The following is a 27117-nucleotide window of genomic DNA, read 5'->3' as shown; positions in this document are numbered from 1 at the left end:
GAAATAAGAAGTCCTATAATGTGACTAAGGAGCCCATAGAGGACATCATGGGGACTGTGCACCGATGAGAAGGAATGTTCAATAGAACATTCCTACACCTATGCTTGACGTACAGCCGCAGCCCCTTATTTCTCCTATCAAGCCTCTCCAGATCCCCCACCTGCCCAGAAAAATAATGTTCTTATGCTAAATAATCCACCTACGTAAATGAGTAACAAGAAAATCCTCACATATAATATGTGACAACGTGTGCTCGTATTTCATATACTGCTGTGCATCGGCACACAATAGAACGGTGTATGAAATAATATGTATTCATCTGCTCTGCATGGTATTTTCTGCCAGCGTATGCGGCACAGAAGTAAGCCTGCTTGCATGGCGCCCACCTTCCCACTGATGACCCTCATCTCTATGTTTTTTTTGGCTTACAAATCAGTATACACAATCATTTTCTCGTTTGTTGACTGATTATTGCTGTTTAGCAAGCAGAAAAATTCTCGCTGGTCAGCTGCCCCTCTTCTCTGTATGAACAGGGACGAATGATCATAGTAACATTCGTTTAACCCCATACCAGCAATTCTCGGCGCACACAATGTAAATGAGCGACGCTCGAGATGCTTTGTTATTCGGCGCTCGTTACAATGTAAAATGCCCTACAGTTCTGTTCTAGGTCATATCGTCTGATGTGGAAATTCTGGTACTTATGTTTTAGTACTTGGTGTCATTGGTTATGTTCTTGTCCTGACATTGATGCAACGTGACCATATTACTTCCAAAGCGTATCTTGTCACATGATGTGATACAAAAATGAAACCCAGATGTATTCATTAAAGGAGTATTCCGGGGCTAATGATATTGTTGGCTAAGCCATAGAATAGCTGGCTGGAGGACCGCGACAAATGCCGTGTCCGACTCATTGTTTACCAGGCATAGCGCCGTATGGTTTGGCATGGGCGCGCCTGGTACTGCAGCTTTGGGTTACTCGGTACATTTTGTATAGTTGTGCCTGGTATTGCAGCTTGACTGAGTAGCACAGAATTGCAGATAAAAGATAACTAGTGGAGACAGCCTTAAAATAACACCTAGTGGATCCCATTAAAGCTATTGGGATCCATTGAGATCTGTTATGCTTTTGTCATCCATGTGTCAGAAAGAAAGGCATAACACACCTAAACTGATTCTTAAAGGAACCTTATTGCCTCTCCTTTATTTTTTACTCTTGAAAGGCTGGAGCTCTGTATGCACTAGCGCTCCATTCACTTTCAGTGGGACCCCTGAGCAGCATCCCTACGGATATTTCCATACACTCCATGCAGAGTGTCCTCACTGGAAGCGACCCCAGCAGTGACAGGAGAGTGGGACAAAGAAGTCCTGTTCTCGAGATTGGCACCAATCTGTTATTCACTGGTAAAACCCTTTTAAATGCTAGAACATATTGTTTTATGTTTTTGTTTGGAGTGTCATTTTTTTTTTTCTACATGATTATGGGGGCAGTCATCTTGCCTGAGCTGTTAACAGCATTCATAGATATTCCTTAGAGCAGCCTCATGGACCATAGAAACCATAGCCTGGAGATGACTCATTGACTTCTATGGGAGAGTAGTGGGGGCATGCTCTAGTTAATTTTCTGACAGGTCTCATATGCTAGATAGAATGATATAGAACTTGGGGGAAATATTTATACAATTTCAATCAGTATTGTCATATAAAAAGCCTTTATCTCCTGTCAGGAGTCCTAGAAGTCCTGAGAGTCCTGCCTGCCCCCCTCCCCTCTGTGTACACAGGAGTGCAGAACAGCTGTGGGTCATGGAGTGCGGGAGGAGGGAGCCAGACACTCAGGCTCTCTGTTAGTCCTGCTAGCATATAGATATATACTTAATACAACCCTACACTAATTTGCCTGAGAAGAGCATCTCCTCCTCTAGTCTGCATTGTTCTCGGATGATAGGACGGACAGGTGAATTTTGAGCCTCACCTGCACAGTTCCATATAATAAGTTTATGGCCCCTGCTTCCTGTCCTAGCAGTGCTACGAGTATCGCTCCCACACACCACCTTTGTGTACTCTCTACTTTATCATGTCCTCCACTTTGCAGCTGTTGGATGATGTCAGACGTGATTGACAGTGAGCATTGGGGACGCCCACTCAATACAGTGCTGGGAGCCACATCTAAGAGCCTCTATAGGGGGACGGGGGAAAGTAAACATACAAAACTATGTCATTGGAGTTGGTGGGCGCTTGCCCGCTATATAACTAGCCCTGCCAATGTGAGGACGTGACGGGTCATCTCTAGGGTGCGTTCACACGGAACGGATTTGCAGCAAAGAAATCTGCACCAAAATCTGGGCAGAATCTGCATCAAATGATGTGAATTTTGATACAAATTTTAGTGCAGATCCCTATTAAGGTCTGCAGTGGGAAATGGGCTGCGGATTTTGGTGCGGATCCAGTCTAAAATCTGCCACATGTGAACGTACCCTTAAAGAGCAAACTCTGACATTCTTCACTCATTCAAACGAGAAATCGGCGGTCTAAACGGATCCTTATCTCGGTAAAGCCTCTCCCACAATCCCCAGCGCTATATTAATGTCACATGACTCCCGAAGACCCCAATACACCGTACTGTCTTGCTTCAGCGTGATCTTGGCCAGGACCAGTGATGTGTGATCACTGTTTACAAGCGTTGCTCTAGGACGTTACCCCTGGCAACAGACTTTTCTAAACATGACCGTGTATTCGATAACTTTAGGACGGGGAATTTTTTGAAATTCAGTAAAATGATAGTTTTTGATCTTCTGGTGATCGAGCTCAGTGGGATACCTGCGAGAAGATTCCGACACACATAGGACGCGTTCTAGCTTCGCCCGTAGAACTCGACTAGGTGTTTTGGAGAGGTAAGTGTAGCTTTGCTGTCCTAATCGTCTCGCTGGCTGTCAAGCGCTGGATACGGGATGTGTGTGTTTGGTTATGTTCTGCAGCGAGGCTTGTGATGAGTAAGCGCTGTCAGGGAATGCTCGCCATCTGCTCGGCCCATTAAGACTCACTATTGGCACAGCACGTTTCACAATGTTTCATATCCTATTCCAGTTGGTAAAAGCTAAAGCTGCTCCTCATATTGTTTGGTTTTTTTTCTCTCCTCATATCAGTAGCTCTTTGGTATTGCTGAATAAATACTAGTTTGATACTTTGTAACTACCATATTATTTAATTTACAGCAACTTCTCTCTTTTGGTACTTGATCAAGTCAGGGGAGGGTTCAGGTAATCGTGTCGATGGATCATGTGATGTCACTACAGATGACATCACAACAGGGTGACAAGATCTCCATTCAGTGCCTATTCTCAGAGATGCATGATACAGGAGGGTCATTTTACACACTGTTACGGCCATTCACATCGCACTTACTCTGATACAACTGGGTTTAGGAAGACGATCGGCCTTTAGTTCTGCCCTATACGGGAACAGCGGCTTGGCACTTTTTTTTAGGCTACTTTTCGGATTAGTTTATTATGGGCAAGTGTCCTGGACTTGAAATTTGCAGCATCCTAGCGACCTATGTGAATTAAGGTCCATTTACACGGAACGATTGTTGCTCATAATTCGTTCAAACGAACAAAAGTGCGTGATATTCGTTACGTCTAAACACGAGCCATTGTTTGCTGCTCTGTATGAAAATCATCGCCGCTACATATAAACGCTCCCCGCTCAGTGTATGCATAGAATGTGAAGAGCTGAGTGAGAAGTGAGCGATTCTCATTGGTGATCTGCCTGTCCAAACATTCCGCGTGAACAACTAGCGGGGACGTCACTCGCTCGTGTGCTTGTCCAAACGTCTCATCTGAAAGGGGCGTTGGGCACATCATGCCAGCACAAAAAATGCCACTTTTAGTATGCTTGTCTGAAAGTGGCCTGAAGATGTTTTGCACACAGTTTTTGCGAAAGACGTTTTCGTGGTGTTTTTTTTTTTTTCTAGGTCAAAAGCGCTGCAGCGAGATGTTAGTCTATACTGAAATCTAAAATGCGCAATGCATCATGCACTTTGTGAAGTTTTTGTCAGTTTTCATTCAAAGCGCCACGCTCTGGACGTGTTTTTTCTCTCCTAGGCGTTTCCACAGGACAGAGCTAGGAAGCCGTGTGTAAACAATGACATTAAATAAACATCACTTAACACCATGAAAACTGTAAAATAGCTGGCATTTTAGAAGGTGTTTTTCATACATTTTAAAACACCAGACAGTAATCCTGTTAAGGAGGTCGTACAAGTCTAGAAGATTGGTTAGGGTGTCTTCACACTTGCCATCGCGATATCGCTGCGTTTTTTACGTGAATGCCAATCGGACTTTCTAATGTTAACGCATTGCACAAAAATCCCAAAGTACAAACTTGCGATTTTTGTGTGATGCGTTTTTAACATTAGAGAGCCCCATTGACATTCACGTTTAAAAAAAGCAAAATACGCAGCGATATTGCAAGTGTGAGGGCACCCCTTACTGTTCTTAACAAGCTGCATTCAACAGCATTTCTACGGCTGCAATTACAAGACCGCTATTAATAAGCATGTATTATTATTTATTGCTTGGCTGATTGTGCGCATGCAGCTGCAGCCCGGCAGTTATCGGAAAAACGCAAGCGCCAGCAGCAGCCATAACCATGGTACTGGTGTATCTTGACGCCACTGGAAACTACGGGCTGACCTGGCTTTGCTTTGGGGTTTACGCCCCCTGTCAAGCCCCTAGCTTCCGATTGGCTCGTACAACAGCAACAGGGAGGACACTAAAAGCCATGGTGGCGGCAGCAGGGAAGACTGACAGCGGGGCCAGGTCAGAGCTGTGGCATAGCGCTCACCGTTCTGGCCCTGCAGTTGTTGCATTGGCTGAGCTCCCTCCTGCCCTCCGGTCCACGGTCCTGCAGTTCTTGCATTGGGTGAGCCCCCCCCCACCGCTATATTACACCTGTTCCAGGGCTGTCATAAAGTCCATGGGGTACCTTTATTGTACCTCCTTCAGAGTTGTACAAAGTCGTTGAAGTCTCCATCTAATGCCATATGTGTGGTTTCACATGGCAGTATCCTCTATGTACTACCATCCCTGATGCAAAATACTGACCAAAGTACTTCCATGTTAAAACCGTTCTTCGGAGTGTTCACATGCGGCAGATTTGTTGCAAAAAATGTATGCAAGTCTCATTCGTCTGAAGGGACGGAACAGACTGGATGCAGAACTTTCTGCTGTGGATTCCCCCTTCAAAGCGCTGCTTCCAGGGAAGGATATCTCCGTATGCGGGCAGCTGCCAGGCTGTATGGCTCCGTTCACAGGGCTCTGCCAAGTGTATAAGCTCTAATTCTATAATTACCGTTGTGGTTCATCATCTTCGGTTTTAGCGTGGCAAATCAACTTATACAGTGGGTGGGAAAGTGTGGTTCTTACTTGGTCAAGACCGCTCTGTGCAGAGAACACACAGAATGTGGTTTTGATTGACGCCTGAGCAAGTGAAATCTCCGATAACTGCTTCTAATCTCATTTGAAGAAGACATACAATTTCTGTCTTCAATCACTCGGCGTTTTCTTGGACAGCATAATTATAGCTATTTGTCTGTCTTTATTCACCTCCTCCTCAAGCGTGCCTATACTGCGATGGCTGCAAAGACATAAGCAGCCTCCATCCTGCCCCACATGGACCTCACGCCTGGGATAATTAACCGGATGGGAATTGGAAGGTGTGCTTTGTATAATATTGTCTTACTAGAGCCCGGATTATAGGATTTATGCCGCATATCATTCGCAGTCACCGGTAACCAGGGCATATAAGAGCTTTTACCGCGATTAAACTGCGTGAAGCAAATCCATTAGTATGTGATATACGGTATTTGCAGGTGAATCTCTATAGGAATCCATGTTTAGTAATACAGATGTAGCTAATGTTAATTTGCCATTTAACGCGGTATCGCTGAACGGTATGGCTTGGCTTTGCCAATGAAGATTTAAGTAGGGAGCTAACCACATCTACTACAGGCTTGATAAGTCCAATTCGGGATGGGTAGATCCAGCCACAATGATTGCAGGAGAAAGTTTGTCCTGAATTTGGTGCTACAGTGTCTTCGTTCGTTCTTCATCTCCTTGTCTTCGACCGGCCCAGTGAGCATACTCTAAGGTGAGGCCAGTGTGATACGTAATATACCTCCAAGCTCTGCAATTGGAGGCTAGAGTAGACCGCTGGTTGTAATCAATATGATGGGCTTCAAGGGCCCTCTTAAGAGAATCCTCTTCTTTGGGGCCACTTTGTTACGGTGACAAGTTCTTATCTCACCATATATGTCCTGCCCTGCCTAATTGCGTCTTCAGTGGTGTTTCTTCGATACTGATGATTTCCGCCTGTTTAAGGTCTTCAATGTTGGCAATGAAGACTTACCAGTGAAAGGTTCAGAGGCAGCGCTGATGGGAACGTTCAAGGAGTCATAGATGGTGACAGTAGATGACCCATGGCTTAGAGTCCCATAAGAGTTCTCAGTATGACAGCGCTGTACACCCTGACCTTAGTGGTTTTCTACAGGTGTTTGTTGCATTATACTCTATTTTATAGTCAGAGCTGCTTGCCATTGCTGGTCTAATGTCAATGTCTTTATCATTCTTGGCATCTGAGGAGACCATGTACTACAATGCTGTAAATTAAGTTTTCATGATGCGTTGGTCATGGTAACGATTGCTACTTGTGTATATTTATATAAATAATATAGACTTTGATGACTTGAGATTCCAGATGACTCTTAGTGGGCTGGCACTGAGGACCTTCATAGTTATTAAAGGGCTATTCTGCATCGGTAGTCAGTCGGAATTGTAATAGGTGGGATCGCTTCCATTGATTTCAATGGGAGTGAAGACACCTATCACACTTCTGGCCCTGACCACCGATGATGACGTTCGTCCCCCTGCACGGACAGTGGGCCGGGCGATCAGCTGATTGGCAGGGAATCTGAACGGTGGGCCACTGATTATCTGAAGTAGAAGTCATCAGTAGTAAAAGTCCTGGAATGAGAAGGTTGGGCACTAGCAGACGTCTTCCAGGCTCATCAGTGCCCTGACTGTAATCTGCCAGCTTTCCCGGTACCTAATGAATGGCCTCTTTACTCTCCATAGACTGGGCTCATGTTGTAATATGGATCAGTATCACAGAACATTCTCCTCACTGAGGCTATTTTCACACGGGCGCGCACGATATAACGTTGTCTTGCAACGCACAAATCTCGCGTGAGTTTCTTGACCGCGTGAAAGCAGCCTAAAGAATAGAACGGCCCATGTCAATACTATATGGCAACGCACAAAGTGCCGATGGCTTCTACACATCAGTCATGCTCCAGCATTAGGCCTTATTCCCACCGCTGTATGCGTAAAACCCTACAAGGATCACGCAGCGTTTGACTGCTGTGACAGCCAGCCGTGTTGTGCGCATGTAGTACGCGGTGAAATAGACCATGATGCGTTCTTTGTCATGTGCGTGTATACGCTAATCTGAATGGATCAATGAAAATCCATGTACCTTCATTGCATCCATTCACACGGGCGAGCACAATATCGGGCCTGATGATCCAGCTTGCCAATGTGCAGTTTTCCTCGGCAATGCGAAGCATTTATTAAACCTCATGCACGTGTTGCAATGGACTTCAATGGGAAACCGCATTGCACTCGCCGCACGCACATCACGCTCGTCACATGCAATGTCTTTCAGGGTCCAATTGAAAACAATGGCCGAGGTGTTCCGAGGGAACGCGCAGAGATAGAACGTGTGGGTTTTGTGCGCAGTGTATCACATGCGGCTTGAGCGAGAATATTGTAAGCGTGAATGCGCCCTGAATCCTACGCCTGGAAACGTCTGTCAGCTTCCATTGTAGAAGCGAGTTGCAGTCTACCATGTACTCTGTTAGCCCGCAACCATCTCTATAGGTGCTGGGCAGTATATACGTCTATATACTGTCCGGACTATTTACATTCTGTGCCAATCTCCTGTGCCAATCTCTTCTATTTGTGGTCAGATTGAGTGTGCTTGTGCGGCCATGATAGCCGCAGGAAGCATGTGAAGAGCGATAAGACGATGGGGGTCACTCTGGCCGGGAGCGGCTTCTGACTACTGAGGACTTCCACCCAAATAACCTCTATATATGACTCCTTAATGCCCGCCAGATTTCCTTTAGCGGAGCACAAGAAGGCTAAGATTGTCAGATGCTCCTTAGCAGCAGCTGCTCTTAGCTGTAAGTAACGGATGTGGGGCCTACTGCTGCTGAGCATCTGATATTCTCTTCAAACACACATTTACTTGAAGTGCCCCTAAGTGACTGGATCCACCATGTTTATTAGCAGCTGCTCCCGTTCAGGCTGCTTACACACGCAGGGCCTCGTTCATCAAAGCTGTCTAAAACTAGTGTTGCCCATGGCAACCAATCACAGCACAGCTTTCATTTTACCTCAGCAGTGTAAGAAATGAAAGCTGCGCTGTGATTGGTTGCTATGGGCAAGATAAAACTTCTGATGGACAGTTTTGATAAATAAAGTTTTGTGAAAAAACACAAAAGGTTACATTAAAGTCTCTAGTACAAAGCACACTACATGCAATGTGTTTTGGTTTGTAGTATTTTTGGGTCAAAAAGTGGCCAAAGAGAGAACATGTTTCGCTGTCAGCGCAGTGTTGAAGATACTGCATTTTGAGGCTTGTGTGAACCGCCCCATTGAAATTAATAGGAGCTTTGCCGTTGTGGCAAAGCCGACAAAAGTCGGTGCTGCAGCGCGGATTCACGGTACGCAGCATGTCCGTTTTTTTTTTCCCCTGCTGCGGCCACGCTCTCCTCTACGGGAGAGCCGTCCGCAACAGAAAAGCATCTGTCTAAGTGCCGCAGGTTTTAAAGCTGCGCTTTCCCGGTGGAAATCTCGATGCGGCACAACCGCGAGATTCCCGCCGAGAATACGACCCATGTGACCCCAGCCTAAATGTATATTATTGCACTTTTATGTAAATGTTGGGTACAGTTTGATCGCAGTCTATTCTTGTGAACCTCTTATACGGAGTACAATAACAATTTTGGCATGCCGCCATCTGATACGCCTAAATTTCCCTCAATTGTAGATCCATGCCGCAGGGGACGCACGTGCCACCCTACTGAACCCTGTATATCGGCACAAGGAAAAAACTCTGAAGGGGTAGCTGCCCGATGGATTGCTAGCTCACCAGTTGATCAAGGTCTCACACATCATGGCAAATGTATAGCTGCATCTAGATTGAGGTGAAAACCCCTTTAATTCCATGTCTGAGCAGCATGTCTCCCCCTATTATAAGGGCTCATTCACATGGGTGTATTTGCGCTGCGTAATACAGTGCTGAATCCCCATTGATTTGCATTGAATTATTTCTCATGTGATTTGTGCCGGTGTGACCGGAGATGGATGGGTAAACCCAATAGCTTTGCAGTAATTGCACTGAGCAGATTGATCTTACGGCATTGAGAAGGCGCAGGAGATAACTTCATTTAGTGAGAAGGGACTTGGAAATGCTTCTGATCCCATCGGATACTCATGGTATGTAATCTCTGCACGTGGGAACACCTGCTGGGCATCTGTTGTGCCCTTCATTATGAATGTCCTGCCTGTCTTCTGGGCATAGCTACAGGTGCACCTGCCCACGGACAGAGAAAATATCTATTCATTAGAATCTGGTCTATCAAAGGGAATGAAAAACCCATATAAAATGAAAAGGGTTGGGTAGTTGGTGATCCAATTATAGACACAAGCTGTATGAAAAAAAAGCGGAGCCATGTTAGGCCCCTTCACGTGAGCGTCAGTCGCGCGATTCTCACAATGCGACAATGCTACGAATCGCATGTAAGTGATGCCTATGCTTTCCTATTGGTTCCTTCACATTTGCAATGCAACATTCCTAGTCCAAAACCTCGCTGGTTGCGTGTTATGCACACGACTTGCGAGGTTATGTAGCCAATGTTTCCCTATGGAGCCTTCCTCTCTGTTGCATTGCATGAAAATGCGATTTTTGTGAGGTGCGATGCAACTTTGACAGTAGGAAATCCTACTGTCAAAACCACAACCTAAGCCCTAGCTGCAGGAAAAAATTTTTTAAAAGTATACATCACCTTAGAAACATTGTCCGGCGTGCCTGTAGCTTCCTCCTGGTCCCCGGCACTATTCTTCTCCATCTCTTCTGGCTGGGGATGGAAAAATCCCCGCCTCCTGGAAGCGCTGTCTCTGATTGGCTGACACTTACGCAATCAGAGCCAGCACTCAATGAATGGCTGTGATTGGTTCATCGAGCGCTGGCTCTGATTGGCTAAGCGTCAGCCAATCAGAGACAGCGCTTCCAGGAGGCCGCGTCTCCAGCTCCACCACTGGGTGCACAAGCACTTTCTAGCGCACACATTCCTGAAGTCCAAGAAGTGATGCTCCCCCAAGCGTGACTAAAAAAAAAGGGTGTCGCCCCGAAACGCGGATCCGATGCTGTTTTTTAATATACTGCAGTAAAAGAAGTTGGATAATATATCCTACCATCCTACTATCTTTACTGGAGAGTTGCACCTTTCACATAACTGTCGTTCCCACCATTGGTGGGCTCTCCTGGTTGGCAGCACTTCATCCAATCCTTCAACTTTTACAACCCATTCTAAGGCCTCATGTTCACGAGTGGATTTTTGCTGCGGAATCTGAAGCGAAACGCCCGCTCTGCATTCCTCAGCAATAACACTCCATAGCATGCTATGGAAAAGTGTTTTTTCATGTACACGAGTGAAAACCAATTGTGGTTTCTGCTCGTTGATGAAAAATCGCAGCATGCTCATTTTCACTGCGGTTCCCACACAGACTGCTGCTATTGACGTAATGGAAGCCGTCCGACCCGCGGCCCATCCGTTAACATTGGAGACGGGTCGCGGATTCCGCGGGAAAAGCAGGAGATTTAAAAAAAAAAAAAAAAAATCTGTACTGTGCATGTCTGACGATGAGCCGTACGGACCTTCCGCAGTACAGAAAAAGAAAGAAGTCAGATACGCATGGACGCCACTGCCGGCAGGGTCAGATTCTGCTGTGGGCTCATGCATGCGGAATCGGATCCGCCCGTGGACATGAGGCATAAGGCATTTTTGGTCTCCAGACACCATCTGGTATCAAAACCTCCAATACCATCTGGTTTGCTCCACCCTGCTCCTTTCCTACTAGCCAATCGGAAGGCAGCATATAGTGGCTGGTTACCGATGCACAAACAGCCACTTGGATCACCAAAGCTGCACCCTCAGAAACCAGTGCAATGACGGCTGTACTGAAATACAGGGCATCAGATAATGGAACACCCTTGGCCCTTTGCTTTCAGGTAAAGATTTTTTCCCGGAACCAGAATGCTGCTTTAACTAGACAACCTCTTTAATTAAAGGTGCATTTACACCACCAGGTGCTGTTGGCTGAACAATCATTGGGTTAACAGCCTCTCCTCCCCATACCCTCATACATGTTCATGTGTTTTCAATAAATAGTATAAACCACTGCCAGACACCTTTTTGGCAATCCCTTATCTCTGTGAGAACAAAAGGATTGGGCATATTAAATTCAACATGCCCAATCCTATATATGACGACGCCATTTATAGAAGCTGGACTTGACAACTTTTCTCATATGTACCCAGATATTGCATTTTGTGGCTACTTTTGCGAAGGAGACATTAGTTTGCACCACTATAATAGTTGCTGTCTTACTATTGGCTTTGCAGCGACTCGTGACCAGCTGTGGGGAGGTGATTGATGGTACGTGCTGAGAAAGTGTGAGCTGAGGTCAACCATTGTTGAGATGATCACCAGCAAGGATACACACAAATAGACAATTTTTTAAACATTTTGAATGGAAATGCTTTAAAAAAAATGGACACAAATGTGCTTTTATTGGGTCTTTCTTTTCTTCCCTTCCAGGCTGTATAATATGAACAGGTTTCTTCCTTTTTTTTTTTTTCGTAAAAGCGAGTTGACATAGCTGTATTTCCTTTCATGGCTTTGAAGACCTCTGCCGCTTGGCACTGGAACAGTGTGTTGTTTCAGCTCCATGTGTTTCATTATGCAGAATAATGTGTTCATTATGTGCGGCATGATACTGTGAGAGTGAATTCTTTCATATCTAATTGTTGTGGGTAATGTGTCAATTGCATTCTTGTCTGAGCTGTTCAGGGAATTAAAATGCATAGGAGACATGCAGCACAACAAAAACTGGGTCGTCATGTCATGATGTCGCATCTGTGACCCCTGCCCACACAAAAACAAGATTCAAAAAGTCTAGACTAAAAAAGTTCATTTTTTTTCTGCTTAACTTAATTAAATTTTTGACCTTTTTTTCTTTTCCCCCTTAATTTTTCTTGTACTGGAATTTAGTTGTCTCGCAACTGATGACCGTCTCTGTAACGAAGAGACACCGACCCTTACCATCTGTCATGGAGCTTCTCGCTACTACTGTAATGATAAACTTGTATCTAGAACTCTCTAGGTCTGTAGGTGCCTTGAGGATAGGTCATCAATAAAAAAAAATGCCTGGAAACACCCCTTTTTTACTGTAAAAAACAAGACTTCTTTCCCTCACCCGATCTCCCACAGCTCCTGTTCCGATGGTGTCCAGTCTCCCTCCGCACTCCTTTCACCTCCAATGATGCCACCCCATCACAGGGACATGTGACTACTTCAGGCAGTTACCGGTTGTATGTCAGTTGGAATCGGTCACGTGTCCCTGTGATGGGACATCAGCACTGGAACCCGAAGAAGACTGCGGGGGTTGGAGGAGGTACTGTGGCACCATTAGACCTAAAGATGTAGGGGATTAGGTGGGGCAGATGGGACTCTTGTTTTTATTCAGGTCTTAGGGCCCTTTTACATGAGACAACCTGTTGGGTGCAGATGTAGGACAGGTTGCCACAGCGATAATCATTCGTGCCCCAGGAACATTCATCACTAGTGAGTGGAGGTAGGCCCACCCAAGGAACGTTCCAGCCCACCCGCCTCCATTCACAGTAAACAGGCAGTCATTCATGGATGAACAACTGCCTGTTGACACGGCCGATCCATTATTCAGTTTTCTGCATACAGTAACTGAAGGACGAACGAGAAACTAACAAATTTTCCTTCGTCATTCTGTCAGGGCATGCATTTACACTGAACGATAATTGTTTAGATTTGCGCTAGATGTGGGAATCTGGACGATTTATTGGACCGTGTAAAAGGGCCTTTAGAAGTTTTCAATTTACATTTCCCTACCCAGACTTTTAAAAGAATTTTTTTTAAACTTTTGCTCATTTTGCCTGGTATGTCCTCGTTTCAGAAGTGGATGGAGAGAACCTGATGTGAGTAGGCCCCAGCCTCGTGATCGGCCATTGTCAGGATGTTCCCAGCAGCAAGCTACACTTCTGCACTATTTAGTAATGTGACTTTTCTCAATATCCTAAGATTAGTGAGGGTAGAATCGCCTTACACTAAATGTCTGATCTCATTCATGTGATTTGAAATAAAGTTCATGCAGAATGCAAGTAAGATGAATTGGGTGAATTTGCTGTTCTGTGCTGCATTCCCATCAGGAAATTCTACAGATTTCATCTTTGATGGAAAATTACCAGCAGCCATCATGACGGAACCAGGCTGCCTGTCCACTGGTGGATTTGAATTGCCTTCCCCGTGGCGATAATCCGGCCGCGTGGAATGCAATGCACGCTTTTCATAGCATTGCTCTGAAAATCACAGCCCCCCTGCCCATGAGCGGAGAATCATAGCGATTCTCCACTCACGGCTGGCAATTGGCAGCATGCTGCGAATTGCTGCGATTCTCCGCGGTCAGCCTATCTGTCAGATAGGCTGACCGTGGAGATCCGTCTGCAGGCTCCTGCTCCTGGTCAGCGGCTCCCGTGGCGGAGGTCCGCTGCGGGATACTGCAACGCCCGTGGACAGGCAGCCTTAGGCCTCCCTCACACAGGGCATTTTATACAGCGTTTAGCGCTGCCTTTTCAGCCCAGCGCTAAACGCTGTACAACACTCCCATTCATTTCAATGGGGCTACTCACACAGGGCTGAAAGCGCAGCGCCTTGCAACGCTGCGCTTTGACAGCGATGCATGTTCTATTTTTGGCCGTTTTCAGCCCTGCGTCGCCCATTAAAATGAATGGGCAGCGGTTTTAGCACTGCTGAAAACGCGGCAACACTTGGTGCCGCGTTTTTGGCAGCGTTAACCGCTCGCCGATTTTCGGGGTGAGGGCTTGCAATAGAAGCCCTACCCCGAAAATCAGTCCCAGCTAGGTAGAGAAAAAAAAAAGAAAGTTAATACTCACCTAGCCGCTGCAGTCCGGGTCGCGGCCGCTGGTCTCTGCTGCTGATCCGGGCTTCTCCAACACTCCCAAGTCTATTGCTGGAGGGCAGGTTTGAGAACCCCGCCTCCGGCAATAGAGTGCTGTGATTGGTTATTGGCACGCTCGATGCCCAATCACAGCCCTTCATTGACTGTCTCAGCCAATCAGCGCCGGAAAGCTCTGATTGGCTGAGACAGTCAATGAAGGGCTGTGATTGGGCATCGAGCAAGCACCAACAACCAATCACAGCACTCTATTGCCGGAGGCCGGGATCTCAAACCTGGCCTCCGGCAATAGACTTGAGAGTGCCGAGGAAGCCCGGATCAGTGGCAGAGACCAGCGGCCGCGACCCGGACTGCAGCGGCTAGGTGAGTATTACTTTTTTTTTTCTTTTCAGCATTCTTGGCTGCGTTTTCAGCGGAGCTGAAAACGCAGCCAAAACGCTGGCATAAAGTATGCCAGCGCTGCTGAAACGAGGCGGAATCTGCAGTAACGCAGCGTTGCAAAGCGCTGTGTTTCTGCAAACGCCCTGTGTGAGGGAGGCCTTACAGTAATTTTTTTTACTCTGTCAGCGATACAATTACAAGGAAAGTCAACCCTTTGGAATTACATAGATTTCTGCATTGATTGGTAGACAATGTGATCTAGATAACCTAATACATCGTATTAGTAATCAGTGCAGAAACCCAGGTGATTCCAAAAGTTTCACTTGGGCTACATTCATACAGGCCTGATGCTTGCCAACATGCGATTGATTTTTCACAAGGGTTTCCAATAGACTTCAATGGCAAAAATCGAACTCGCATGGCACATCGTGTGGCATCTGAACGGAGATATAGATATTCTAATTTTTTTTTTCAAGGTCCCATAGGAAACAATGGGCGCTTTCCTCCTGAGCAACACCCAAAAATTGAACATGCTGCAATTTGTTTATTTTTATTTTTATTTTTTTTTTTCTGCTCACTACATGGTTGTAAGAGAAAAAACCAAAACTCTCATGAATAAATCTGTTTAAAGAGTTGATTTCACATTTGTGTACATTTGTGCGCGTTACATAAAACTTTCTTGATTGTATGAATAAGCACTTACAGACTAACAGTGCAGATAGAGTTGCAGGAAAGTGTCCCCCTATTACTTTTAAGGGGGTTTTCCTCACAAATTATAGCATATAGATGCATGGGGGGGGGGGGGTGCCTTGTCTGGTTCGAAGGGGCAGCACTTTGATTGACGCATCCTCTGATTGAGGTCTGGGACATTTAAAGTCTCCCCCATCTATATACCATACTTGTATTTAGTGGTAAAAATCACACAGCATGCTTTTAGCGTAGGAATCCATACATAGACCCGTGCAAACTTTCCTTGTCCGTTGATGCAGTCTACAGGGTGGTGCAGAAATGTTTTTTAAATGTAATTTTTTATGTACCATATATACTCAAGTATAAGCCTAGTTTTTCAGCACATTTTTTTATGCTGAAAAAGCCCCCCTCGGCTTATACTCGAGTGAGGTAAAAAAAAAAAACAACAAAAAACCTGCAATACTCACATCCCAGCGGCGTCTGTGTCCCCAGTGTGATGGTCTCCCCGGTAGTGTTGCAAACTGCTTGAGAACCGCTTTCATCTCCCTGCTCAGCTTTGAATTCCCCTACCGTCAGCGCTGTGCACGGATCGAGCGCCAGCCAATCACCACTGGCTCTCAATCATTCACAGCCATTCAGTGGATGACATCTCTGAATGACTGTGATTGGTTTATTGAGGGCCGGCTGTGATTGGCTGGCTCTCGATCCAATCACAGCGATTACTGACACAGCGCTGACGGTGGGGGAATTCAAAGTCGAGCAGGGAGATGACAGCGGGGAGAATTCTCAAGCAGCTTGCCACACCGCTGGGGAGACCATCGCGTCAGGGACACAGACGCCGGCTGGGAGGTGAGTATTGCGTTTTTTCTTTACCTAGCATATACTCGAGTACAGCTCAGCTTATACTCGAGTCAATAAGTTTTTTACCAGTTTTTGTGGTAAAACTTATTGACTCGGCTTATACTCGGGTCGGCTAATACTCGAGTATATACGGTAATACATTTTTTTATGTAATTTAAGTGCAAAACTAGTTCAGGGACTACATAAATTGTAAAAATGGGAATAAAAATTAAATGTTCAGAAGGTACATTTGTCTTCTTTCGACATAATGATCAACCATTGCACCCTCAAGATGGATGCAACTTGGAGACTATAAGCCACATGTTCACACACATCCCTACAAATTGGAACTGGAATGTTGTGGAATTACTTTAGTGATAGCAAGCTCCTAATTGTTGACTGTTGAAATGGGGATGCATGTACACTTTATCCTTAAAGGGGTGGTCTCGTGAAATCAAGTGGGGTTCAGCACTTCTGTATGGCCATATTAATGCACTTTGTAATATACATCGTGCATTAATTATGAGCCATACAGAAGTTATTCACTTACCTGCTCCGTTGCTGGCGTCCCCGTCTCCATGGATCCGTCTAAATTCGCTGTCTTCTGGCGTTTTTAGACGCGCTTGCGCAGTCCGGTCTTCTCCCTGGTGAATGGGGCCGCTCGTGCCGGAGAGCTGGTCCTCGTAGCTCCGCCCCGTCACGTGTGCCGATTCCAGCCAATCAGGAGGCTGGAATCGGCAATGGACCGCACAGAGCCCACGGTGCACCATGGGAGAAGACCCGCGGTGCATCGTGGGTGAAGATCCCGGCGGCCATCTTGGTAAAGGAAGAAAGAAGTCGCCGCAGCGCGGGGATTCGGGTAAGTAATAAACTTTTTTTTTTTTTTTAACCCATCCCTTGGGTTTGTCTCGCGCCGAACGGGGGGGCCTATTGAATAAAAAAAAAACCCGTTTCGGCGTGAGACAACCCCTTTAAGATAACCCACCATTTTTCTTTAGGGCTAACATCCAGGGAGCGAGCCGGCCAGTCCACATCTGGAAACCTCTCGTCTTACCCGTCGTGAACACAGACGGAAGGTCACATGACACAAAATGAAGAAAGTAGCTAGAGCGGGTACAAGGAACCAATTAAAAAATGACTTATTGTGGTGATATACAGTAGATGCTAAAATGTTCTGTAGCCTCCAAACACATGGAACTTGGCCTCATCAGTCCACCACACTCGTCGATGCAACTCTGCATCATTTTCAAGTATTCCTAGCCAGGTTTCAGGAAATTCACATCTGTCAGGATCACTCTGGTTTAATTCGCTTTAGTTGGGGATGATTGGTTCGTAGGTGTAAATCTTGAATAATCCACTAACTACCACCTGGAAATGTTCAATTTCTTTGATAGGTGTTGAAACTTGGGTTTATCCGACGACGTTGCAAGTTCATTCACTACACATTGCTTGTGTTCTTCGGTGGTTGCATGTTTGGGTCTCCCGCTTCTCGTACCTTCCAGCTGCATCAAAACTTTGGTTCAAGTTAGGGATGGTTACCGGCGAAGGTCCACGAGGTCCACACTCGTGTGACATCTGCCTTTTAACTCGCCTGTAATTGTGTAGTAGCATCACATTAAAACTGATAGAACTACCCCCCCCCTCCCCACCACCTATTTCACCAGTCAATGAATTGAAGGAGGAAGTCCTAACCGTTCCAATATGTAGGCATGCATGTGAACATAGTCTCAAAGCTTGCATCAACCCTGAGGGTACAATGGTTGATCATTATGTCGAAAGCGATATATGAGAAGGTAAAGTCTCGTACTTTCTGAATGTTTAATTTTCAGTTGATTTGTTACAATTTGTCATTGAATTGGTTTGGTAATGGCATTACATTAAAAATGTTACTTCTGCACCACCCTGGATATAAACGAAGCGGGCAGTAAACGAGACCAGCTACCCCGTTAGTATGGTGTGATGAAACTAGGGGTATACAGGAGACCACTGACGATGGTGAATACATAACATCCCCCCCCAGTTTAGTTCCAAACTGGTTTCTGATTTATAGCCGGTCACGTTTGAATTTGGCGTAATTTCATGACATCCGAGTGAAACCCTATCCGGCAGTTGTTATGGTCAATGAATGTGAGCTCCTTAGACTTTGTTACTGTGAACAAGCCCTCTGGTTTCTTGTGACACATAATACTGTGTTTGTGTGCTGTTGTTTCTCAGAGCTGGCTGGGAAAAACCTTTTCAAAGAATCTTGGCAGGACTGATAAGATAATGTGCGTGTAGACTTCCATCTTTTCTAGTGTACCTAGCCGCTAATGGGCTGAGAAACCCGGCACCTGTAGACCTGGTAGCAAGTGTGAAATTACAGTTAGATCACGCAGTTTTTCTCGAATGCCCTTTTTCGTTAATGTTTATAAGACGGTGATGTCCTCTCTCAGGGAGGTTTACTTTTGTCGACAACCTGTTAGGGCACTTTTACATTGTGAAAGCACAGGGGCAATTATTGTTGGGATGGCTGTCGGGTGCTTAAAGGACCAACTATTGCCCCTTCTAAAAGGACCTTTTGTCTGTGGTGCACTGGTGGAGTTTGATGCCGATGCACTTTGTAGGAGTGTGAACACACAAAATTGACCAACTTCCTGCTGCCAAGCATGATTGGCACATATTGCTAAATGCAGGTGCATGAAGGGGTAGGCCACTCCAGAAACGGACAAGTAAATCTTCAAAAAAAAGAAAATCCTCCAGCACTCAAAAAAAATATATGTAAAATTTATTTTTATTGCACCTGAATAAAAAAAAGTGTAGAAGTGCAGAAAATAAAAGGGGGGGGGGGGGGGGGGAAACAGCTTTACGCGTTTCAAGCCAAGACATTCTGATTCTAAACGTGTACGAGTTCTCCTACCCACCCCCCACCTTTATTTTTTACTCCTCCTCTTTATTTTTATTTGGATGCAAAAGTTTAGTTTTTATGGAGTGCTGTATTTTTTTTTTCTTAGAAGGTTTTGTGGATGTGCTAAGCTAAGAGTGATTTAGGTTCAGGCCTCTAGATGGTAACTAGAATGGTTATAAAATGCTCCTAAATTTTTTTGGGTTAGTAATTTTATTTTAGTTTTCTTTTTCTCAAAACCCAACAGAATTGGTGATTCATAAAGACCTAGTTGAAAACCCAAAAATGCCACAAAACTGCACAGGAATTGTAATAAAAATAAGACACCCAAACTGATAAAGTTCACGAATCTAAAAGAGTGCATTTTTAATGCAAATTGGCTTGTAATGTAAGGCCCAAATGCACATTATACTTCAGTTGCTCAAACCTGATGCTAACTACAGGGTCAAATGACTCTCTGTGTATGGGTGGTTCAACTTTCCCTGACAGATGATGTCAGGAGAAAGGGGGATCGGGATGTTGGATGACAACACCCAGTCCCTTTGTTCCTTGGGAGATAAGCCCTTGCCAGAGCTGTCCAGCTGCGGCACACCTCTCTAAACACATCAACATTTGGCTCGTGTTGGAACAGCTGTAGGACAAACAATTGTTCGTCCAAAAGTTGTTAGTGTTTGGGAGCCTATAGTGTATTCGTATATTGGTATATAACTAGTATGGACAGGCGACTAGACAACTTATTAAATGGTTGAGAACTCCCTAAAAGGGGTATACCGGCGAATCCAAGTTAATGTTCTATTATTTATAAGGCGATAACCTATAATTTTGTAATATAGCATAACTTGGTTTACAAAGCTGCAGGAATATCCAATGGTTACGACCTGTAGGCACCATTGTTCTACTGGTCAGACATGCTCACTGCCTTCAAGTTCTGTAATGACAATGGTTTGTGCAGTTGTGAATGCACCCTCATCAGTAACTGGCAGAGGGAGATGGTTTAGCACTCGTTGGTGGCAGGAAAAAAAGTTCAGTTTGACTATTTAGATGGATGTGTAAAATAATGGCATTAAGTGGAAACATTAGGGAAACTTTGCAAACTTTGCCCAGTCTCCAGAATACCCCTTTAAAGGGAACCCGTCACCTTAGAACAGCACCATAAACTAAGTTATGGTGATGGTTGTGGAGGTGATGGAGCCGGGGGTTGCATTCTCGTTGGCTCCCACGTGAGTGTGTGCACAGCGGTCGGAAGAGTCACACTTTCAGACTGTGCATGGACTTCACCAGTGGACACCCGGGGAACAGTGGAGTGGGTGAGCATAAAAAATACATTCCACCCCCTCCCAGCTCCGTCACATCCCCGAACAGCACCATAACTTAACTTTGATACTGTTTCGAGGTGACAGGTTTTCTTTAAAGACATGTAGTTGTGATTTGTGGAGGTCCCGGGTGCAGAAGTCTAAGAGAAGAGAGTGCACCCCCTTGCACTATATACCCCTTGGTCTCCAGTCTGTCTTGGCTGTTCTTGGAGAAGAGACTTGTCTATGTCTGACTGAAGCACGCTTATTCCTATGTTCTTCGCTGTGAATGAGTTGAAGCTTTTTTTATACTTGGGAGCGTTCGGTATTAATACCATTCGCAATGAAGAAGGTGAGTTAAGGTTATGTCGTCCCTTCACCCCCATGTATCCACATTAACTTTTTGCTGGTTGGCAGTAACAGGAGAAGTTTCTGGATCAGTTAGTTCTTTGTTGCATGTCTAGGTCTCTGTATATTTCCCAGCATGAAAGTGACTTTTGACTGATTTTGCCATTGTGTATAACAAGACATTTAATACTCAACGGGAGGTCAGAGCTCAGTGGATGTGAAAGCCTTTTCTCTTTGTGACATATGAGTAGATATCCCTTTTTAAAGAAAAACTTCACTAGTTTTGATCAGCCGTTTACAAAGTCCTGCAAGGCCACGATAGCTGTTGGTGGCTACTATATGCCCGAAATCTGTGGGTTTTCCCACTCTGGTTGCCCTACCAGAAAATTATTTTTATTGTGCAGGTTATGAAAAATTAGCAGTATTTGCCATTGACATGAGTTAACAGGGCCTGTGAAGTTATTACATTTACTCACATACCGTAGTACAGAGCTCCTTGATGGTCGCTAATAAGTCAATTCTCCTCTCCTCTCTTGCTAAAACGCAAGTACGACTTCTTTTCATTGTTCCATTATTGGAATGCGAGAAGCTGGATGGTCTATCGATGATTTGCTGCCACCTGGGCCGTTCAGGAGGTTTGGGACCAGTGGATGCATGAGGGCACATACACAAGGCAACTGAGCTCAGGATGTCCTCGACAGACCACCAGTAGAGAGGATCGTCTGATCGTCCAACAAACCTGATCAACTCCAACTGTTGGCTAGAGACAGGTGGCACCAACTTTAGGCTCCTGTGTCTGTTGGAATCATTTCTACGCACTTTGTTGAAGGACATTAGGTCTTGCGGTAACCATTATCTGTACTGCCTTTAACACCCACCGTCTCCTCTGTTTTGCGGTGGTGTCGTGAATAATGAAACTGGACTGCTACGGAGTGGAACCGGGTTTTCTTCAGCGACGAATCCAGGTTTAGTTTTGGCACGGACAACAGCCATTTTTTTTTTGTCTGGAGACCTAGGGGTGAGCACCCCAATCCTGCCTTTACTGTGGAGCGGCACACTGCCCCCACTGCTGGTGTGATGGTCTGGTGGGCCATCGCATACGACAGTCTGTCACCCCTAGTAGTGGCACAAGGGTCAAGGACCGCTCAGTGATATGTTCAGGACATCCTGCAGTCACATGTGTTGTCTCTTATGGCAGGGCTTTCAGCAGGACAATGCTCATCAGCACATATCAAGGGTATCACAGGAATGCCATCAACATTGCCACACTTCCATCACCTCCCGGTCGTCAGACTTATCACCAATTGAACATGTATGGGACCATTTGAAATGCCAGCTTCGAGAGCCTACGAGTTTGCATAATCTAGAGGCTGTTATAGGAAATGTGGACCGATATGCCGCAAGTTACCATACAGAAGCTGTATGCCTCCATACCCGCCCGTATCACATGTTGCATCCAAGCTAGAGGCGGTACAACAGGGTACTAGAGCCTCCATGCCCGCTCGTATCGCACCTTGCATCCAAGTTAGAGGCGGTACAACAGGGTACTGGAGCCTCCATGCCTGCCCGTATCGCACCTTGCATCCAAGTGAGAGGTGGTACACAAGGGGACTAGAGTCTCCATGCCCGCCCGTATCACGCCTTGCATTCAAGCTAGTGGTGGTATAAAAGGGGACTAGAGCCTCCATGCCCGCCCGTGTCACACTTTGTATCCAAGCTAGAGGCGGTACAACAGGGTACTAGAGCCTCCCTTCAAGTGTTCAGTTTACCGCAATAAACTATCCTTTTGCTCTTATATTGTAATCCCTTACTTCTATCAACCTTTCAATCGCACAGAGGAAGTTTCATTGGATTCTGACAACTTCTTCTAGGGAATGGATTTAAAAAAAACAAAACTTTTTACAATGTGTATAATCTAACTAACTGCAGGGGAACTTAATGGGGAATATATGGCTTCCAGAGGGAAAAGGAGAATGCCTGGGATCTATAGTTACAGCTGCAAGAGGGGGCAGGAGACTGACTGGTGGTGATGTGGCATGGTGGAACTGAGAGACATAGAGTGCATGCAAAGGGTATTGGGAGATGTAGGCAAAAAAATTAGAAATGGGTTATGTGACAGCGTGCAGCAGTACCAAAAATGAGCAGTGGTCCTGAGCGAGGGGGGTGACCACAGAAGGAGGAAAATAAAATGAAAAGGGTATGTTTTGTGGTGGGTACAGCCCAGTTCAGAACAGAGGTTAATAGTCTTTTAGGAACTTTTTTTTATGAACTTGATTTGTGGGATAACTCCCTTTTTAAGGAAGGCAGTGATGCAAAGCTGACTGTATGTAGCTGCCTACGGAGTGCCCGGCCAACCCACCAATCAACTGGCTGGATAAAGAATTTGAAAGGGTCTTACAACTGCTGGGATATCTGTAGGATCTGCTGTGTCTTGCTACTCTGTAGTAGTCTGGGTATAATGTGTAGTAATGAGTCCATTATGAGTAGGATTAGCAGTGGTCTTCATCTTTCTCGTTTTTCTTTTTGCAGATCCATTGATTTCCCTTAGTCCACCATGTCTTACAGAAGAGGACCGCTCTAGCTTGGAAGCCATCAGAACAATTCATAAACAAATGGATGATGATAAAGATGGCGGCATCGAAGTTGAGGAAAGTGTTGAGGTGAGTATCACTGGTAATGTTTATATTGCCCTGCTACTGTACTGGATGTTCATACAGAATCTTCAACCGTACTACATCTCTGGTTGTGTTATGGGTTTTGGCTGTTGCCCTAGAATTGGTTTAGTGGAGTGTAATGCAGATTGATGAATGCATTAAGAAATCCTATATAGATGTGAACGGTAGATAAATGGGTTGTCTGGTTTAGAAAAACCCATTTTCATATACCCATGAAGGAGTTCTGAGTTAAGTACCCTGCTCTGGACCCTCCTCTATTAGCCAGAGGGAAAGCAGTTACACAGTCCACTGGAAGACTTGCCAGTGGTTTGTTAATAAAATCCTTAGTGACCTGAGTGTTTTAGTCATAAGGGCGCTTTTGAGTGATTTTATGCAGACAGTGGTTTTATAGCTTTTTTTTTTTTTTTTTTTTTTCCCCCCATTGGGCCACTAAAATGATGGCTGCACTATTTTTTTCGTGACACAGAACTGTTTTTTTTTTTTTTTTAATAGTTTCACTGATTTTTAATTATTTTTTTTATTTTATTTTTTTTTAATAAGGGTAACGTCTACGAGCAGTTACCTTTTTTTTTTTTTAATTTATAGTACTTTTTTAAGTTAACGCACAACTTTAAAAATAAAGTTTAATTAACCTTTTATGTCCCACAATGTATTTTTTTTTAAAGTTATTTTTGCAGTTTTCCACTGACTGCGGCAACGTCTGCCCATAGTGACAATAGTCACTGGGTGGGCTGGACTCTGATTTCCTAAGACCAAGCAGCTCTGCCATGCCAACAGGAGAAACTGCCCTGCAAAAGAGAAGGCAGAAATGGTTATAAAGCGCTGCTATCTTCTCAGGATCCTCGGCTTTCTCTGACAGCCAAGCACCCAACGTGCTTCTGCTAGATTGCAGGAACTTTAAACTTGCACTGTATATTTACAATATTGTGTGCTTAAAGCCTAAAACCAAGAGCTGTATATTTATATGCCTCAACTAAAATACTGATGACATATCCTCAGTACACATCATCTACATCAGGTTAGTAGGGGGTCCAGTGCCTGGGATGCCCAATAGTTGGCTGTTTTGAAGAGACTGCGGTGCTCAGGTAACCATTGCCGCCTTTTTCAATACATCCCAGGCGCAGTGCTGTACCCTTCGTAGCATCAGTGCCTGGTATAGCTACTCAATTCTCTGAACTGCACTTGGACCACTTGACGATCGAACCTGCCGAGCACCATGGCCTCCTCAAACAGTGGTGTCTTCGTTTTCATCAATGATGTTGATGACCTGTCCTGAGGATAGGTAATCAATAGTTTAGCTCTGTAAAAAGTTCTTTAAGTTAGAACTCTGTAATGCTTCATTTCTCCTGTGGTGGCGCTGCAGGGAAATTAGACACCTACTGCATGTCACTCTACTTTTTCTTTTATGGGACATTCCCGGCATGACCGTTTGACATGAAATACTGAAAAAATGTCACCTCGTTTAGGTGGGTTCAGGAGCTGGTAATCCCACCAGGGTCCTGAACGAATGGCACATGTTACGCATTTTAATTGTGTTGCTCAGTGGAGTTGTGGAAACCTACACATCAATTTGTTTGCATGATATATCAAGATGCCATTGGGAGTTTTTGTGCAATTTTTTTATTTTTTTTTAATTCTTGTAAAATGAAACAACGTTTGAATAGATCTTCATTAGAAATGTCTTACTGTTTTGTTTGAACAGCTCTTATGCAGACTTATGCGTCTCCATGGTAACCACAAACAAACACTGTTGCTGCATATTCCTTTCTATCTAACCCTTACTTACAGCTAATTTACCAAATGTACGTAACCAAAAAATAGGGGACAAGTGGGGGGGGGGGGGAGGAGTCTGAGATTACACTACACAGTATTTGTATGCTCAGTTTGCATAGGAGCTGTGTTAGGAAATTTGCAATTAAAACTTACAATAGTTACATCATTTTCCACTTTTGATGTAATTGGGCGGAAAAAAAAAGTTGTCTGTCAAGGCGGATGGAGTTTTTGCCCGTTTTCTCCTTCTGTCCGAAGCTTTGCTTTTCTTTACAATTTATTAACAACCCGTTTAAACTTTTCTTGTCTTTTCTGATATTGTTTATATACAATGAACCTATTACATAGGAGTGCACTAAAATGGAAACACTGTTAATATACCGAACCAGATTTAAGCGGGAGGCATGGGGGGAGCTTACAAAATGTGTTGATGTAAGCAGCTCTCTGCAGGCAGTGTCAGGTAAAATGAAAATTCTTTTCAGATTACTGCGGCGCGGGTTGCCAAGTCTACAATATGTTTGTGCTTAAGTCTCACAAATGAGCTTATGGTTTTAAATGCTTGGGTTACGGAGTTTATTATTAAAGGTGCACAAAACATTTGTTAATAACATAGATGCATAATTGGAGAGCGATCCTTCCCCCGGTGGGGAAATTCTTTGAAAAGAGAGTTACCTTGAATGCCATTATCAATTATATTGTCAACCTAGAGAGCAGGATGTTGTATTAATGCATAGGGTAATGCGTATGGCTTATTGGATGACACGGGCTTTATATTGTAATGTGTTCACTTAATGTCATCGCGGGAAAGGATTTTCATTCACTTGACCGCATCAAAGGCGGATGATTCGACCAGGCTTCGCTGTTGCATCTTTAGATTACTGGAAGATTTCTGCGTAGCCGTTATTAAAGAACGTTTACAAACAAGCGAAGTAAAGCAGTTGTCACATTTAGGAATCTATTGTTAAATGTCCAATTAGAGGCCCAAATGAAAGAATGCCCTATCCATTGGTCATAGTAGAGAGTGGATACAGAGTATCTTGGGGGTCTAGAGGACTTTGTGCTTTACATAAATAGTTAATTGGTTACAATCGGCACCATGCAATTCTTCTCTTCCCCTGTGGAGGTGCTGCAGGCAATTTGAGCTCTTGATAGTATGTTCCTTCCTGCAGATTAAGCTGAGTGCTGGCAGTGGGGGTGGGTGGGGGGATTCTTTTCAGGGATTCCATTTTAACAGAAATGGATAGACCAAAGTGACTAGTCCTGGTTCCCATAGGAGACCTCACGATTTCTAGATCATGAAAAGAATACAAGAATAATAATTTTTAGTTAATCCTCTACACCCCTTGAATTTGTGCTTGAAGCTATGTTTTTGCTCTTATATTTTATGTTCTCTCACCCAGTTAGTGAAGTGCTACGATACATCTAATTGTGGAAGTTTAAAAAAGTAACTTTAAATGGAAAATGTAATTTTTTGGATCTACAACATACGTAACTGCTGGGAAACAAAGCAGCTGCCCTCTGTAGAAGCTCCTTGAGGCCAGTTTCAGACAAGTGTAAATGTGCCCGTAATACAGATGAGTGTCCCGGCCTGACCGCAGTCCTACGGATCCGAGCTCTCCGCATCCTACAGACTCCTTGTTTTCCCTTTTTTCTTTTATTTCTCACCTTTTTGATCTCCAAGAGATCCAGCGCAGATGCTCAGGTTGCCCTGCCAGTTCTTGTTTACAAGCGTGCCAGCACATGACCATTCTTACTGGCATCTTCCCTAAGACAGTATGGTAAAAAGTATGGCATGTGATTGCTAAGGCCACTGGTCGACAAATTGTAAGCCAAGACTGATAGGTCACCATGAAGATGTATGGTTTTTGTATTTATTCTTATAGGGA

General features: G+C 44.7%; 1 protein-coding gene across 2 annotated transcripts in view; it reads left to right on the top strand.

Moving 5' to 3' along the window:
* STIM2 (stromal interaction molecule 2) overlaps nt 1-27117 on the top strand; it is a 95104-nt gene that overhangs the window by 18277 nt on the left and 49710 nt on the right. For both annotated transcript variants that reach the window (XM_066573211.1, XM_066573210.1), the window contains exon 2: nt 23316-23446. In XM_066573211.1, the coding sequence (XP_066429308.1) occupies nt 23316-23446 (131 nt within the window). The remainder of the gene's footprint in view (nt 1-23315; nt 23447-27117) is intronic.

This window comes from Eleutherodactylus coqui, chromosome 7 (assembly GCF_035609145.1).
Source record: "Eleutherodactylus coqui strain aEleCoq1 chromosome 7, aEleCoq1.hap1, whole genome shotgun sequence".
NCBI lineage: Eukaryota > Metazoa > Chordata > Amphibia > Anura > Eleutherodactylidae > Eleutherodactylus > Eleutherodactylus coqui.
The sequence above is the reverse complement of the archived record's forward strand: the minus strand, read 5'-3'. Positions and strand labels throughout refer to the sequence as shown.